The sequence below is a fragment of the Ylistrum balloti genome, unplaced genomic scaffold (assembly GCF_031769215.1).
Source record: "Ylistrum balloti isolate Yb309-2 unplaced genomic scaffold, AGI_CSIRO_Ybal_v1 Utg370790, whole genome shotgun sequence".
NCBI classification, from domain to species: Eukaryota; Metazoa; Mollusca; class Bivalvia; order Pectinida; family Pectinidae; genus Ylistrum; species Ylistrum balloti.
Window position 1 is genome coordinate 905117 of NW_026782461.1, and position 19320 is coordinate 924436.

The 19320-nt window shown below is 35.7% G+C and overlaps 2 protein-coding genes across 2 annotated transcripts; one reads left to right on the top strand and one right to left on the bottom strand.

The window, feature by feature from the left end:
* Nucleotides 1-375: 375 nt before the first annotated feature.
* On the top strand, nt 376-2777 carry LOC132558449 (uncharacterized). Its single transcript, XM_060223021.1, has 2 exons — nt 376-2320; nt 2543-2777. The coding sequence occupies exons 1-2, from the start codon at nt 376-378 to the stop codon at nt 2698-2700; spliced, it is 2103 nt and encodes a 700-aa protein (XP_060079004.1). The 3' UTR covers nt 2701-2777.
* Nucleotides 2778-8099: 5322 nt separating this feature from the next.
* Nucleotides 8100-10828, bottom strand: LOC132558432 (uncharacterized). The gene is made up of 2 exons (XM_060222999.1): nt 8866-10828; nt 8100-8281 (listed from the first exon to the last, which is right to left on the bottom strand). Exons 1-2 carry the CDS (start codon nt 10826-10828, stop codon nt 8100-8102), a joined length of 2145 nt encoding a protein of 714 aa, XP_060078982.1.
* Nucleotides 10829-19320: the final 8492 nt, after the last annotated feature.

Below are 19320 nucleotides of genomic sequence, written 5' to 3' on the forward strand. Positions count from 1 at the left end.
TTTGCGCATGACCAAGTTGACTGAATGTTGCAGCAAACCGAAAACAAGGACATGTTGGCACCTAGAAAAACAAATAATTACCAGGAAAAACCTGACCTAGGTATAAAAGAGGCGGTCATCATGTTATACGGGTAGAATCGGCCTCTGTATTGCTAAGGCTATACTGCTTCCAGCAAATTCGGGTGTTGTGAAAATTCTAATTTTATTTTTCAAATACGTACCTGGAAACTTTAATTTAATTATTTCGGCTCAATTTTTCTAACTTTGTGGGAAAAAAATGTTGACAACATAACCCCTAAGGTTATCCATTCGCTTTTATTTCTAACCTCGGATCATATGTGACGAAAAAACTTTTTCTTTTGAAGAGTGTTCAATATGGAATATCTCAGTATCTATAAACTTTTTGTGCTTGTATATTCCATTCATGTTTGTGAAATCACATGTTTCGAATGTGACATAAAAGCAGAAGTTTGTAAAACCAGTCTTGTCATTGATCATCAGCTAACTATGACCTCTCTTACGTCAGGAAAACCAGTTTGTGCACTTGGCGGGAAACTGTACGAAAGTTATAATGGTACGAATGGTATCGACGAAGTTTCTATAAACGATGTCATTACAACCGACGGATGGAAAGAAAAACAACTTGTGATTGTCGCCAATTCGAGTCTATCCAATACTCAAATTATTGTGTACGAGGGTCAGAGGTTGATAATTAAAGTCACCAACAATCTTTTTTCCGATACAGTTACAATTCACTGGCACGGACTTCTACAGGAGAATACTCCCTGGATGGACGGAGTCGGATTTATCACACAATGTCCGATTTTACAAGGACAATCGTTTACATATGACTTCATTGCTAATCCAGTTGGGTCTTACTGGTTTCATTCACATGTTGGTATGCAGCGAATTACGGGCCTTAACGGACCTCTCATAATACGACAACGAAATCAGCCGTTTCGAGCTGTCGATGCAATGGAAGAACACATCATGACTGTGCAGGATTGGAACCATGACTGGGGTGCTAATCAGGACTTCGTAGCCAACTTCAAACTGACTTCAGTTCTTATAAACGGTAGAGGAAGATACTACACCAATAATTCCGTAAATGAGGCTCCGCTTGAAACATTTTCTGTTGAACAAGGGAAACAGTACCGGTTCAGAGTGATAAATGTTGGCGCTGGTTATACGTTTCGGGTATCTATTGACAACCACACCATTACACTGATAGCCTCGGATGGAAAATATTTCGACCCTGTCGATGCGGAATCGTTCATTTTCAGTCCAGGGGAACGGTTTGATTTCATCGTAACAGCAAATCAGTCCATTGACAATTACTGGATACGCGCTGTTACGCTAGACAATGCTCATAAAGCTGAAGCTATTTTGAGATATAACAATGCGCCATTGACTGACCCCGTGACCTCAAGGAAAATCTGCACATCGGTTTCTAGCTGCATAGTCATGAACTGCCCCTTTTTGTATTTTCCAGAGCAGGATTATATCGCCTGCAAATACTTTGCTGAGATGCGCAGGTCAGGAAACGACCCTGCTCCTTCTTCCAATGAAACTGATTCTGTGTTTAAAGAATTCTTCCTTAACTTCGGATTCCCTGGAAGAAACAGCACCCCAGCTTCGGTAAATGGCATACAATTCAAGCTTCCAACAGTGTCCGCTCTGACACAACCCCAAGAAATTGACGTCACGTGTGACGATGCTGGGTGTGGCGAAGATAGACTCTGTAAATGTATGCATTCAATTTCAATCAATCAATCTGAAATCGTGCAACTTGTTTTACTAAATATGGGGAAGGGAAAAGGTGAAGCACATCCCATACATCTTCATGGGTATTCATTCTACGTTGTCAAGGTGGGATACGCAACGTATAACGAAACAACGGGTGATTTCATCTCACAAAACACCGATATTAACTGTCAAGGTGTGGGGGGTCCAGACCAAAGCTTCTGTAACAACGCAACGTGGAGCGATCCTAGTTGGTTAGGTGGTAATGTGCCTGGAATGGAACTGAAATATGCACCACGCAAGGATACCTTGTTGATTCCAAGCGGATCATATGCAGTGATAAGAATAAAGGCCGGTAACTGGGGTGTGTGGTTGATGCATTGTCACATAGCTAACCACTTCCAGGATGGAATGGGGTTAGTTTTCAACGATTCCTTCGCCTTGTCGTCTCAGAATCACCCGCCTTCAGGTTTTCCACAATGCAGGAGTTTCCCTTCGGCTTACCAAACAGGAAATGCAACTGTTATGAATGCTACAACACTTCCTTTAGTAGATGTTGGAGGGACTGTGGAAAACGGTTGGTAGAATTAAGTCACAACTATTTTATTTCTAAAGCATTATTGTAAGATATATTACTCGTTGGTACCAATGGGAGAAATTAATGTTCGATACGACAAATGGTTTCGGTATTTATCTTTTATTTAATGACATTTGAAGATATTATATTGCCTTATTTTCAAAAATGTAAATGTGTTTTATTCATTAATTAATTCTCTTTTTTTTTTATTCCTATTTGCAGACCAGTACAAGGTGGCGTTTTGGGTCATGTTCCCGGTTATGCTGGTGGCGATTTTACTGGCGATGGCTTACATTGTATATCTAAGAAGACGAAGTCAGGGACAGATCAATGGACCGAGACCTGGTATGGAAATGACGGAAGGATCAACAGCAATGTAGTAAAAAGATTTCCCACGCGTTATACAAGGTGAAGAAAAAGTTAAATCCGTCACACAAGTATAAATCTCTTAAAGTACTGTGAAGTGTGAGGGTTTTTATGACCTTGACCTTGTATGACCTCAAAATGATTGAATATCGTTGGCGAAGATCTAAATACATTCCATCAGACATCAGTATCCCGATGTAACAGACGAGGTGTGGAGAGTCAGAAGTTACATCGGTATACCGATGTAACAGACAGAGTGTGGAGAGTCAGAAGTTACATCAGTATCCCGATGTAACAGACAGGGTATGGAGAGTCAGAAGTTACATCAGTATACCGATGTAACAGACAAGGTATGGAGAGTCAGAAGTTACATCAGTATCCCGATGTAACAGACAGGGTATGGAGAGTCAGAAGACAGGGTATGGAGAGTCAGAAGTTACATTAGTATCCCGATGTAACAGACAGGGTATGGAGAGTCAGAAGTTACATCAGTATACCGATGTCAAATTCAGAATTATCTCTTGTATAAATGTTTTTTTGATTTTTTTGAAATCAAATCTCTCTCGCTTGCTCTTTCTGTCCTTTTTAAAAATCAAATCTTTCTCGACACAAAGGAGACAGTTTCAACGTCTCTCAGAAGTATTTTTGAAGATGAATTCGTAACGTTTGTTATGTCACTGATGTCTAAGTTTCGTTTCCCTAAGCAAAAAAAACGGGTAGTGGAGGGAGGACCACGCTCGTTTTTCACCAAGACAAGTTACAGTCCTCGATAGGTCATCTTCTTCACTTCATGGACTTTCTCTGACCGATCTCATTCCATCCATATTAATATCGTTCTCCATGCCTTACATCAGGGCTAACAGAAGCAACTAATATTAGTAGATGTTACCTGTTCCGTAATTGGTGAAAAATTAATATAATTTCGTTTGAGGTCAATATCACAAAATTCCAGGTCATCAAGACGTAATACAGAAATCTGTTTTAGTCTACAAATATATCAAAGTCAGAATTGTTGCACTTTTGATCTCTTGAACGATTAGATAGCGCTATTAATTAAATATTCAATTAAATCCTGATTGTCATAAATTGTACTAATACTTCATTTCGTTTGTTTGAACATAACGGTACAATCAAAGGTATATATTCTTAGGATCAATTTATTTTCCTTACTTCAATATTAGGATATCACTACTGCAAGCCTTTTGAAATACGTTTTTTTTTTAAATTTTATACATTATCAAATAAAAAGAGACTAACCTTTTTTTTTTAAAGAATCGATTATTAATTCCAGAAAAATCTTCATTTAAAGTCCATTTGATGTCATAAAGATTGTAATGAGGGAAAAGTTCATTTTTAAAACCTGAAATAGATTTCCAACGTGAGATGTCCAAAACATTGATAAATATCAATGTTTGGAATCGTAAAATTTAGATTCCTATATGTTAACGAAGACATACACATTGTAATGATATATAACCTTGGGTGTTTATGCTGATAATCAATGAATTCTTCTCGAACAGTAACAGGGAACTTCAGCAAAGGTATAAAAACATTATAGAATTATTCGAATAAAAAAAAAAAGTAGACTAAATGTGGAGATTAAACGGAACTTTCTGAGACGAGTTATTTTTTTTTATTTTGTACATTTATATTTTTATATACTAATTTTGTAGTCCCTATATTAAATGGATTTTATATTTATTAACATCATTTGTATAATCGTTTCCTTTCATTTTTCTACGTTGACTTTTTATCGTGCATAAACAGAAATGTTTCGTTAACATAAATAGGGACAATTCAGATGTTATTTTCTTATGATATGTAACATTTTGAATTAAAGTGCGCCTTAATATTATGTTATTATGTTTATCTTAATGTACATTACGAGGTTTATGAAGTAGAATTACACTTAACAAAGGAAGGGAGGTAACACAGATAAAAGATAGCTACAAATTATACTAATATGAAGTCACACAAATTTCGTGTTGTGATTTATCAATTTTGTTCATGTAAATATTTATTCTATTCTACGAATGAATCATTCACAATAATTCAAAATTACAGAAATAATTGATAAAAAGATACATCTCATAGCAACAGTTGATATTTTGTTTTACAAAATTTACAAAAAGCATATGGATAGCATTCTTTAACAAGTAGCATTATCCGGCGACAGTAATTTTACTGTCTGATAAATCGCTACAACTGCGATGTTTAGGTTTTGAATTGTAGTAAGAATTTCAAATGTAAATGTTTCCCCCCCCCCCCTTTTTTTTTTTTTTATTTTTCAACAGCGAATGAATTTCCTATCATAACTATTAAATGACAGTGTTGACTGTAAAAGTAGCCATAATTTCTCAATATTGTATTTTATAACTACAATACCATATTACCACATAAAAATTGTAAGATAATTTCATAATCATTTTAATAAATCTAATTATCCATTTACATGTCAAAGCTATTGATGACATATTACATTTTAACTTTACATATTTTTCATTTTTTTTAGACAGTGATTTTACAATACATATATATATACGTTTCAATACTATTCGGAATTTTTATATTTGTCAGGTTGTAAATGAATGAATAGACACCTTTTTACTCATTGGATAGACACTTACCAATCAATAATGACAATTAATTACTACGTTTGAATACAATTCTTTAATTGTGCTTTTGTTTACAAAATTTCACCTACTTATCCATTTCACCTGTGGAGAACAAACCAACATGTATATTAACACAAAGATATAAATTCCTCAGTTCAACAAATCGACAAACCCTTTTTCTATGTTACTGTATTGTCCTTTGTTTATAACGTTCAAAGAAATACAAAATTTAGACATTTACTATGCTTTACTGATATTATAAAATACTTTTGTATGGTAACAATTCTTTTGCTATAAAAAGAAAATAAAACTGTAAGTTAGTTGAGAATTTATTGTTGATAGTAAACGATTTGCGTAGACATAGCTCAATATATACAGTCATCTGCTTGACTGCTGGCTCCCTCACTTTTCCTTTCTGGTTTCTAGGCGATTGTTTTACGTTCATTTTCCTACTGTTTCTCTTATAGTAAGTAAGATATAACAAAATAATTATGATACGGTCATTGATAACCTGTTCTTTGTAATTAAGTTTATCTGAAATTCAAATTTTCTTGTATTTTGATTTTTGTTTTTTTTTAATGTAATATTTTTTGTTCTTTTTATTTTGTTTCATTCATTTTTTTATATATTATTCATTGTTATTGCTGGTGGCTATTTTCTTGTTTTAACTGGCAATAAAGAAAATTATATAACTACTTATACATGGGAATATTATCAACATTTCTTTCCTGTCAACCATTCTCGTGACATTTTTGTTCTAATCTGTGTGCATTTGTTTCATATTTTGCACGAAGTAACCTTTCAAGTTTTATATAATGAACCTTGTTGTATTTTGAAATATCTTGATCCAAAGAAAACAAAATATTTACCAGACTTTGGAAATGCGCAAAGAAGAATTTGTATTATATGTCCAATGGTTTATGTGTACCCAGGAAAATATAAGTTGACAGCAGAACCTCAGAGGCCATGCAACAGCAAAATTTTAGCTGTCCACAGAAGCGTTTAAATTTGCCATATACAATGATCACCTTCTATTTTACTAATAATAGATAAAGCGGACAGGTGATTCGGTAAAATCTTAGACTTACGTCATGTAAACGTTTGTATTTGATAGCTCTGGTTGTGAAAGTTACATACCTGTCGAGACGAAAGCACCCTAAGTATCAAGTTCAATAGAGATTTTGATGTATATATCAAGAGATGAAATAAAAGTTGCATTATGGGTGAGCGAGTTTGTAACGAATGCCGTACATTACTGAAGTCCATAACATTACTTTAGAAAGTGTTGATTATCATTTATTGTCTACAAAATTTCAATTTACAAAGGATATCTCATACATTAGTAGTGTTTTTCTGTAAGAATGATATGTATTTCAAGCGTGTAGTAAAATTTCATTTTGCACGAATGCAAAGCAGACGCAGATAAACTTCGATACATTTACATGTGAATGATACAAGTTCAGTTTTCTATAGAAAAAAAAATTGTTGTAATTTATATACAAGTATAAAGTTGAATATATTACTGTATCGATAAAGATATCACAATAACTATGACGTCAAGTTAAAATGACATCAAGCTTGACTATTGTGAATCGGCTACTCTCTCTCTCTTTCTCTGTCTGTCTGTCTGTTTCCCTCTCTCTCTCTGTCTGTCTGTCAGTCTCTCTCTGTCTCTCTGTCTGTCTCTCCCCTCCCCCTCTCTCTCTCTCTCTCTCTCTCTCTCTCTCTCTCTCTCTCTCTCTCTCTCTTTATTTTCTAATTTTCTATCATAGTACATACCTTTGTCGCTATGATAAAATATTAGGATAACCACATAATCTACTGTTGTATGAAGACATTTTCATAACATTGTGTCGTCGAAAACGTTCATTACTTTTAAAATGAAACATTTCTTTTCACTGCATTAAAATCAAATTTTGGGATGAAATCTTTGTTCCCAGACCACGTTTAGAAAGCATTCAAAAATTGTACTGAAACAGGGTTGGCATCTCGATTCATATTCAACCAACGACAATCACATGTGTTCGGGTAGAAATGGTATCTTCACTATACACCAAATTTGTGCGGTTAATTTCGTTTAAAATAAAATATAACATAACATATCAAAATTGGGTCAATGGTCTGTTATCAATAAGATGGCAATACATTTTTTGTCCGGATATTTTATTATTATGTTTTTTATTGTTTAGTATGTATCATTCAATTATCATTATTTCATGGATGACACATACCCGGCTGTCCTCGCGAGTCTATACTTTCATGATTTTTACATATATTGAAGTCAAGAATAAAGTTTCCACGATCTGGATGAGAATATCATATTTTCGAGAATATTGCTTTCTATGTCAACACGTGTTCGCGAACCCTCCTTAAGACAATACTGTAAGGCTCTGACATACCATTTGTTTTTCATCCCACATAATTGCTACAAAGGGTAATAATTTGTAAAAGATTTCCAGGAAGGACTCGCTTATCTTATGTGTGCCTCCAGCGGGCAACGTTTGTATTGTTGCTTCTTACGAAACACTGACACATCCGAAAAAAAATCTCATACCAAAATATACTATGGAGTAAAATAATCTCAAGCAAATCAATCTCCAATCTTTAAACATACCGGATGTTTCACATAATATTGAATTGCAAATAGTAAAAGTGACTTTTTCTTGCATTTTGATAATGCTCGCGCAATTTGCATTACATAGAATGAAAGTACATGGCGTTGTGTATATATTAAGTATCCTTGTGAACTTTTATTTACATCCAGGAATATATATACCAATGAATTCTGTTGACACATTTTATATTTTTGAAAAGACTTGATTTTCCTTTCCGTTTTTCGTTGGTTGTGTAGAAGCTTCCAACTTTTGTTTGTAGTGTTTGGCTTGTTTTCGCACGTGAAGGTTATAGGCAATCAACAGTAGAATAATGACGGCCATTACTGAGAACGTAACCCAGAATGTCTTCATCCCGTACCCACCGCCTGGAAACAGAAATGTAGAGGAAATAAATTATTGTCAGGAAAAATTAATTGAAGATTGAATTTGAAATTGATATTACAATACTGAGATTGAGAGTTAAATGTTCACCCCATACTGTATGATCTGCAGTTGAATGTACTGTAAAAATAACATCATTTAGTTTTCAGTTGAATCTTAAATCTGGTCTACGTTTGGTCAATAATTAAAACAAAATGTGTTTCAGGCCTTAGTTGCTTAACGCTTTGGTAAAGTTAAAAAGTGGTTAGTAAAAAAAATTCAATATGATTTAATTTAATGCATCGGTTGTGAATAATAAATTTTTCAGAAATTCAGAATTCTCGTGACCGGACGGAATGTACCTTATCAAACAAAGGAATAAACATAAGGTATAGACTTTATAGTATATACAGTTGCTTGATGTTTATTTTAGAATATAGTTACTAGTATACAAGTATTTTAGGATATGCAATGCATACAATTATTATGTCGCAAATATATATGCTGTCTTAACGAGTGCTTACAGAAGGTTTGCTATTAAGATCTTCGATAAGTATATTGTACCAATACAACGAAGTGTTCTACATACCTTCTTTATCAAAGCGGGTCGGTGTAAACCTATGTTGGTCCTGATACCGTTCACGGAAAGAGGAAGGATAGTCATGACATACCGGAAATGCGTTTGGTGGCGCAGGATGCATGTTGTAAGAACTGTTCAGAAGCATTCTCATCCCCCAAACTCCATGCACTTGGATGTGACAATGAAACATCCATACACCTGGGTTATCGGCCTTGATTCTTATAACAGCATATCCACCGCTGGGTATTATTAGTGTATCTTTACGCGGAGGATTGATCAAAGTTAATCCAGGAACGTTATTTCCAAGCCAGCTTGGATTTCTCCAAGTAGCGTCGTTACAGAAACTTGTTGTCATATCTCCACTTCCACGACAATCAATGTCTGTGTTTTGAGAGATGTACTCTGATGTAGTCATATTGTATGTTGCATAACCCATTTTTAGTACGTAGAAAGAGTGACCATGGAGATGAACCGGATGTGCATCACCTGTTCCTGTTCCCATATTCATCAGCACAAGTTGTACTACATCGTTGTGGTTGGTACTTAGTGAATATGTACATGAACATGTTTTCTCCTCACCACAATCCTCGTTATCACATGTCGTCGTTATCTCTAATGGCTGTGTTAGAGCAGACACTGTTGGAACCTTAAATTCTCTTCCGTTTACTGATGCTACTTCCTCAGGAAGACCAAAGTTCAAAAAATGTTCTTTAAACACATCAATTGACGTCGGTTCGGGAGCAGGATCGTCGTTAACTGCCGACCTCAGATGATCAAATCGTAAACAATCCGTGTTAAAGTCTTCAGGGTAGGTTGTAAAAGGACAATTGACAACTAAACACCGGTCAACTGGGGTACATGTTTTTCTCACCGTAGAAGGATATCGAGTCGCATCCGCGCCATTGTAGCGCAACACAGCCTCTGATTTGTGTGCGTTTACCTCTAAGGTTTCAGCCCGTACCCAGTAGTTTCCAGTAACTTGATCGGTATTGATATTGAAGTCATATCTTTCACCCGGATTAATAATGAAAGATTCCGCCACGACCGGTTGGAAATCGTATCCGTCAGAAGCGACAAGGGTCAATGGATGATTGTCGATAGATATTCTTATGGGATATAGCGCTCCAACATGGATAACTCTAAATCTGTAGATCATGTCCTTTTCCACAGAAAACACAGATAAAGGAGCCCCGTTATGTTGACCATTCTGGTCGTAATAACGGCTTCTGCCATTGATGAGAACGGAAGTGACATAAAATGGGTCGAAAAGACCCCCGTCTACAGAATTCCTCAATGGTTCAGGGACACGATTCACGAATGTTCCAAGCAACAACTTCTGATGATCCATGTCGGCTCCCCAGTTGTGATTCCAGTCTTGCACCGTCATGATCTGTTCCCTGATCGTTGATGTATGTTCTCTGATGATGAACGCACCGTTCATTCCTTTGGCTCGCTGATCACCAACATGAGAATGATACCAATAGGTTCCTTTGGGTTCTGCAATAAAATCATAAGTGAACGTCTGCCCAGAAAGAATTGGGCATTGTGTCACGAATGGGACGCCGTCCATCCACGGACTCCGCTTTTGTGGGATACCATGCCAGTGTATTGTCACAGTATCAGAAGCCATTTTGTTGATGACGTGAACTTTAAGTCTCTGCCCCTCGTAAACTATAATTGGTGGACCAGGGAGGCTTTCGTTAGCCACAACAACTAGTCTGTTGTCCTCCCAACCATCCGCAGTCATAACCTCATCCACTGGGATCTCGATAGATTGCGTCGAGTCGTCATACTTGTAGAGTTTACCATTGGCTGGATATACTTGCTGTTCAGTCGGGTGCATCATGGTCAGTCTGTGCCTAATCACCAGTGTCGTCTCGCATAATGTGGCTGACTTATCACACTCGTATTCCAGGCTAGAAGTGACCAATGTCATTAACAGAGCAAGTGTGGAACAGGCAAATATCTTCATCTGTAAAAGAAAAGTAAACACTATTACAGGCAACAGTTACAAACAATGACAGACCAGCAAAGTCGTTTCTATCATATGATATATATATATTTATTACATTTTTAAATAGAAATGATTTTCTTCGTCAGTTGAGTAGGAGTTAGTAACAAGTTAAAATTATTAATTTGTTTAATTTAAATATTTTATACTTTTATTACACTCAGGTAGTTACAAAGAGTGTTATTAGAAACAGATTAATTCAAGCAAATGGCTTTCATCAAACCAATGGAATCTTCGAAAAGACCTTATATCACACCACCTCGAAACATTCCAGAAGCTTGCCATCTTTCAGCATTTGACAATTTTAACATGCCATTTTTAAATACAGTAATGAGAACGTGTATGGTTTACTAGTAATATATGGGCAATCAATGCTTCAGGCAAAGCAAACGCGTTTTTGTTAGAGTACGGGATATCCCCAGTTCAAATCCGGGTCACCGTTAGGTTGGGTGTATCGCTTAGTGACATACGTCACCAAACTCAAAAGGAGACACCGGATTATGACAAGGTTTATATTTACAAAAGGAAAAATCTAGTCTAGTGTATATAACCTGTTGTGTATAAAACGCCTTTTCAAACATAATTTTCCCCCCGACATTTGCATTGAAAACTGGTATTTTCAGTGATATTTTCATAGTGTTACTTAATCGAAGACTGGGTTATAAACTATCATAACCTTCATGTCCAATAGTAAAACGCACCCGATAATAAAGTTAGGCCATCTACGGACGTCAAAAGGATGCGTGTAACGATTACAGTCAGTCAATATGTGTGTCATGCAGACTGAAATATTATTCATCACTTTGTTGTTATCAGACTTACAATTATTGTTCCCTATCTTCCGAACCAGTAAAACCACTTTTGATTCATAATTGCAGTGGAAAGTATTTACATGTACGGATAAACTGCAATACCATATAGTCGAGTAACCCTCAAATATGTGAACGGGCAAAAATCAAAACATTTACGAGACGCCAACATACCATTGAAAAATACAAGAAAATCTACCAATGAAAAAGGACAAAAAAGAGCAGTACTTTATGCAAGGAGAAAACACATCAGTGGTAAACTCAAGAACCAACTACACACAGTGATAAAAACAAAGGTAAAATACACTAGTGATAAAAAGCAAGAACTATATAAAATATAAAGTTCAAAGTCACAGATCTTTAAAATATATCAATCTTTTCTTTATTTATGCACTGGACATTTTGTTAAATATCCTCCAGAACAGGGCCTGATTCGGGATATCCTATGACAAGCTTAATAGCTTTTTCTTGTCAGATTTTCCATGTACCGCTACACTATACATAAATTCGTTTATCTCTAGTTTAGAAATCGGAAAGAAAGCCAAGCAAGGATAAGTCTTGGTATGAATATTTAAATTTTAAAATCAGCTCAGCTTAATATAAAATCACGATGTCTTAATTCAAAATAATATTTCTCCTGCCGAAGTTTTCCTTCGTTATGATTTTTATATGATTATTTCTTGTTCATCAAGATGGCGGCTTAACTACTTCCTGTTCATAAAATTATAGCTTGTTTTGATTCACGAAAGCATACATAGGCAACACCAGTGCTTAAAATAGAATGCAATTTAACTATTCTTACTTTAACACAAAAGAACTTGGTTGTTTACAACAAAATTGTTATGCATACAGTGACAAATACAACGATACAATATATGAAAGACAAATACAAGAAAACACAACAATGTAATTGCAAAAAGAAAATTCAACAGAGATAAAAGTGGGTGTTATATTCAAGTATGAACAGAATGACAAAAACACAATGCTGTTTAAAGTCACAGATCTTTATCATAAATCAAGACCCTTTTCCTGACCTTTACATTTCCTTTCCAAAAAATTTAAAACATTCGAGGTATCGTATGACAGATCCCATAGCCTTTTCTTATCAGATATGTTATATACCGTAACACTTGATATACAATAATTAATGTCTGGTTTGACACTGGCCAGAACACCAGGGAAGAATGAGTAATGGAGTGAAATTAACAAGGAAAACGACAAGAAAATATCCATATGTAAACACAAACATAAACCAAACTCAAATTCAGTAAAAACTAGGGCAAAATATGAGCAAAAGAAAGATTAACACAGTGACTCCAAAACAAGTACCAGTCGGTCCAGAAGAACATGCGTCTTCTACTTTACCGTCGTCACCCGCCATGTAAATATTGGTCAATCCAAACAAAGCATTGTCACGTTCGTGATAACATTTCAGCTAAACTTTATCGATGAAAATGTTTCTACAAGTGAATGATGTAACTCTCAAGACAAAAACTATATTTCGTCTGCCAAATCATACACCAAAAAAAGGTAAAAGGTAAAAGGTAAAATGCAACCTATACGTGTACTTCAAATCATTACAGTGACATAAACAGGCATTTTTATATTTCACCAGTATGGGTTTCTTGAAGGGTAACCAACCTATTTTAAAAACATACGCGATTTTATACATATATTTCTGTACGTCTATATACAAATATATTGCGAACGTATTTTCCTGATGATGAAAATTAACAACTGGAAAATAGATGATCAACATCACATCCATCTTGATCATTGGGAACACTCATTGCTCCATTCAAGTGTGAAAAACAAAGACATGGACTGGCAAAGGTTTTCTCGTCATGTTTGTAAACAACTTACATCTGTTTATTTGGGTATCTGATAAGCATATCTTATATCGAATTGAAACTTGAATATATAAAGAAATAATCACCGTCGTATTCTAAACGATATATACGATATGAATAATTGTGTAGAAGAGTTGACATTTCATTTTATCAGGTCAAGAACACATCATTAGAATCTGTAGGCTAGAATCTGATTCATGACACTGACGGACAAGCAACGTTTTTTTTTTGCAACCATCTGCTGATTTTTTTGTTATCACAACTTAAAAATTCACTTTTAGTTAATAAATCTTATCGTATGAAAAGATGTTTAAAAAGTTTCCTCAAACATTAAATGAACAATTTATTACACTGCTTTTTAAAACGAATGATCTCTCTCTCTCTCTCTCTCTCTCTCTCTCTCTCTCTCTCTCTCTCTCTCTCTCTCTCTCTCTCTCTCTCTCTCTCTCTCTCTCTCTCTCTCTCTCTCTCTCTCTCTCTCTCTCTCTCTCTCTCTCTCTCTCTCTCTCTCTCTCTCTCTCTCTCTCTCTCTCTCTCTCTCTCTCTCTCTCTCTCTCTCTCTCTCTCTCTCTCTCTCTCTCTCTCTCTCTCTCTCTCTCTCTCTCTCTCTCTCTCTCTCTCTCTCTCTCTCTCTCTCTCTCTCTCTCTCTCTCTCTCTCTCTCTCTCTCTCTCTCTCTCTCTCTCTCTCTCTCTCTCTCTCTCTCTCTCTCTCTCTCTCTCTCTCTCTCTCTCTCTCTCTCTCTCTCTCTCTCTCTCTCTCTCTCTCTCTCTCTCTCTCTCTCTCTCTCTCTCTCTCTCTCTCTCTCTCTCTCTCTCTCTCTCTCTCTCTCTCTCTCTCTCTCTCTCTCTCTCTCTCTCTCTCTCTCTCTCTCTCTCTCTCTCTCTCTCTCTCTCTCTCTCTCTCTCTCTCTCTCTCTCTCTCTCTCTCTCTCTCTCTCTCTCTCTCTCTCTCTCTCTCTCTCTCTCTCTCTCTCTCTCTCTCTCTCTCTCTCTCTCTCTCTCTCTCTCTCTCTCTCTCTCTCTCTCTCTCTCTCTCTCTCTCTCTCTCTCTCTCTCTCTCTCTCTCTCTCTCTCTCTCTCTCTCTCTCTCTCTCTCTCTCTCTCTCTCTCTCTCTCTCTCTCTCTCTCTCTCTCTCTCTCTCTCTCTCTCTCTCTCTCTCTCTCTCTGGTACACTTGTATGGTCACATCATATACTGAATCTACTGATCTACTCGTCCTCACAATGATAGCGAAATGATTGCTGTAAGCATGCTGTCTATTATGATATACACTGCCGAACCGGCAGCATCTTAATAAGGAGCATGTTAACAGAAGCACGGACTTCGATGTGTATTTAAGTCCGTGACAGAAGTAATAGATAATAAAAAATTATGGGTCAAATACTGATGGTTAGCTTATATAAACGAGACCTACCTTTTTCTTTAATCACTTGATCCCAAATCCTTCTGCCTTGCACCAAGTAGATGTTATGAAAGGGGTGTTGAGCTGAACACCAATACACATGCGCTGTACGTTAACCGCAAGGTTGGTCACCTGTTGTACAATAATTGGCTGGAGGGAACGTAAGCTCAAATCCGTCCACTTTAAGAATGTATATGAAGGGTATATGGTCGAGTCGACAAACTCATTAAATAAATAACTAATCTTACCTTTTTCCGTAGTATACAATATGATTTATTTAATTTTATCTTTTTTTCCTTACGTTGTTATCAATTTCCACTTAAATGACCACATCCATAAATATATCTATACATATTCATGTGCGAATATCGTGTTTGTTACGATATCTGACCCCTAAGGCATCACTTACCTACATACTAGTGATCTGTCTCTCCATCTCTCCAGACCTCTTCATATGCATTACAACCCATTTAACATACCTGGATATCGAGTTTAACCAACAGGATGTTACACATAAAAACAAAAGTTACGTTTTCCAAACATTCACTAATAATCAGCGCTGTTCATAATGAGGTGTATATCTGCTGGTGGACTATTGATAACTAAGTTTTTCCAAAAACTTGCCTGCCACGTTTTAATTTAAACATGTGTACAATATACCGCACGTTATTTGGAATTATTCTATACGTGTATCTGAAAATTCAATATTGACATATCATTCGATCAATTTTCTTTTCCTCAACCAAAAATGTGTTGTTGATTTTTCAAAGCATCAATGACGAGTCCTAGATGGACGAAACAGTTGAATGTTGCAGCTGAATGTATTATTTTACTGTATCCGATGCTAACTTTGTATGGAAATGTGCTATTCACCTGTCTGTCATTTATACAATTGATTGAAAAAAACGTTTTAGAAGTTAGTCTTTCTTAACATTTCGGTTGTCAGAGCATTGAAAAATTGAAATATGCAAAAATGAAATCGAAACAAAATATTACAAATGATTAAATATAGAACAAGTTTGATAAGTTACAGCAATTTGTAGTGTTTTTACACACTGGATCTGTTAATACCAAATGTTCTTACCAATGAGTAGTAGATAATTTTGTCTGGAACATGCCATATATGAGTGAAAAAGTATGCACTTTTCCTTTACTATTGACATACTAGAAGCTGGAAATTGCTTTTTAGGACCGTAATAAACATATTGTGAAAGACCAAAATCCTTAGCTTAGCAAGGTGCAGGACACATATGCAGTTAACCAATATGGACTGGTCTGAAGTGCTATTCACTGATGAGTCCAGATTTTACCTTGATGGCAATGCTGCTCGTGTTCAGGTGTATTGCACCGTCAGACGGGAGAGCGTTTAAGTGACATTTGTGTAATGCAGCGTCGTCAGTTCGGCGGAGGGAGTATTATGGTCTGTAGTGGTACTACAACGCATGGAAGGGACCCCTTTGAAAGGCAAGTTGGCCGGTATGTGCTACCGTGACGAAATTAAATGGCATCATTTATACGTAGTAGTCAGCGTAACATTTTTTTCAGTAGAGCAACGCATGGCCACCCTATTGTTTTTGGGGCATATCTTCAGCGGCGGAACGTCACCGTTCTACCTTTTCCTGCTGTGTCTCTAGATTGGTCTCCAATCAGGAAAATCGGGGATGAAAATGAGCGACATCTGCGTCAGAAACCAAACTCTCCTGCGACGTAGAACTCATTACCTCGTCAAGTATGCGATATAACAATCTTCAAGCATTTTCTTTCAAGTAATTTCTTCAGTACTATGTGTCGTAGATGTTATCCACGCTTCGAATGGCGGAAATACACAGTAGGAAACATGTGAAACTGGATGTGCTTCTTCCTCTGAGCTATAGATTTAAAGCATTGGTAATATAAAACATGGCAGAGAAAACATTTGGTACAAAAGGTAACATAAAACACCGATTCCTTCTTTCATTAGTATAGATTACATACATATAAAAAATAATGAAATGAATGTACAACGATGAAATCTTTAAAGCTGAAATGCATGTACCTAGAAATACAAAAACTTTCACGATTTTTTATTGAATACAAATCCGGTGAAAAAAAACGCTGCCTAATGTGTTCAAATTCATGAAAACGCTATAAAAAATACAGAGCATCTACCTATTTACAGCTAAATAATGACAGCTTTCATATAACCAGAACGTGCCTATGCCACTCATGTCATCTGGATAGGTAAGGTTTGTGTCCTCTTCAGTCCATTACACCTAATAACGGTCACCGCCAAATGTTTACAAAACTGCCCATATGATTAATGAGCAGTATACAAGTGGTCAATCCGTTGGATTTTTTCTTTATAAAAAAAAAGTAAAAAATCAGGCTGAATTATGACACATTATCATCGATACAATGTAGAACAACTTCGTAAAGTAAGAAAAAAAAATCCAATCGGTACAAAAAGGAAATGGTGAAATGGACAATTGGATGAATGGCGGTTTGACGTGCCAGTCTGGAATACATGTAACCTGCAGAAAGTCACAAGTTGTTTGATGGGTCAAAAAAGTTAACTTAAGTAATTATTACTGATAATTATCATATGGTAAACGTGACAGCTACAGAACAAAACATTATTTGTTTGTATTAATTTTGATTCCTATAAATAATTTCGTCACTTGGTCATATTTGAATCGTGTTATTCACGTTTTATCTCGATCATGGTAAACTGGACCAACTGTCAGCAAGCAGTGTAGTAGGTAGACGGATCTGAGATGTCACAAAGGTTGCAGTTTTCCTTGTATGCCTGGTTGCAGAATACATACATTTGATATTAAAAATTTATGCAACTTATTATGTTATGGTGTAAGCACAATATTAAGTACTTGAGTTCCATCAGTCGCGGCTTCCACAGCCTACGAGCCAAGGAAGGACAGATCCTTTTTTGATATTGCTAACTTCATTCTTGTATTTCACTTTATTTATTGTTACGTTGTACTTGTAATCGACAACAAGCCATTATAGAAAAAATTCAAGAAAATATCAACACGGCAACATAATCATAATTCAAACTCAAATTCCATATAACTATGAACAAAAGAATAATTTACACGGAGACTCATGAAAAAAAACCAAGGAGAATAAGACCAGGTGTTCCGGAAGAGTAAGCGTCTTCTGCTTCATCGACGACACCCGCCATGTAAACCTTGGTCAAACCAATTAAGTAATGTCACATTTTCAAATTAGAACAAGGTATACAACAGTAGAACCAACAGGCAAACTTACGAGCATCAAATACGTCCAGCTTCATGTCGCACAAAGAAAAAGAATATTTCTCAATGAGGTTACTATGGCGACCATAAAACTTCCTCACAATGTTCATCAACCTGTATCTTTTGAACCCTTATGTTACGAGTTTGTCAGTCAGTTGACGACTTCTTGCAATCTACAATAATGATAACCTTAACAGGTCGAAAATACTTCAGTTATTTGTTTCTTACAGTTATTGTTTAAAACTACATATTGGAAGGTTTATACAAAACCCTTATAGGTGAAAAGCACACTTCAATGTAGATAACCCCAAAGATAAATAAATTTTGTGATTTTCTAAGGTCTGATAATTCATCAAGAACGTCATGTGCAAATAGGTAACAAGAGGGATTGCTTACTTGAATCCTATAGCCTTATTTAAGTTTATGTAGCTTTTAAGAATATTTGAAAAACTCTCCTAAAATTACAGAAAATCTCAAAGCCCCCAAAAAAGGAATACATTAATGTATGCGTTTCGAAATTATATGTGAGATTTCTCTCCCTTTACTGGGTCCATTCGTCACAACTTTCTTCTAAGATAATACCAAGAAAATAAAATAAATGAGGAAATATCTATATATATATAGATAAAGGTAAAACTTTTCTGATAACTTCTGTTCAGCTTTATTCAATAATTCAAAATTGATCAACTCCTATTTAACGTGATCCGTCTGGTATGATTAAAGCAGTTATATATTTATATAATTATAGGTATCAAGTTTGCTTTATCTCGTAATATCAACTAAGACAATTACAATCACGGAAACTTTGAATAGTGGACTACTATGCTGGATACCAGATTAAACGTTAACCTTGCTATGTTTGGGATAGTTAGAGCAAAATTAAGTGTGCAAGTCTGTTGGTATCTTATTTTAATCTGTGAATGTGTATCATCTGTTATTTGACTAACATATCTTAGATGGTTAGCAAACAAACACTAGCTATTGAAGTTTACAAGATTGAAGGATGTAACGTATTTAGATCATTGTAAAGTTCAAATATAAAAAAAAACATTTCAAGGGCACAACGTGTAAAGCAATCTTCAAAAAAGAAGTTATTTCAAGGAATAGCTTTTTCAGTTACACATCATTCAGTTGTTTCCC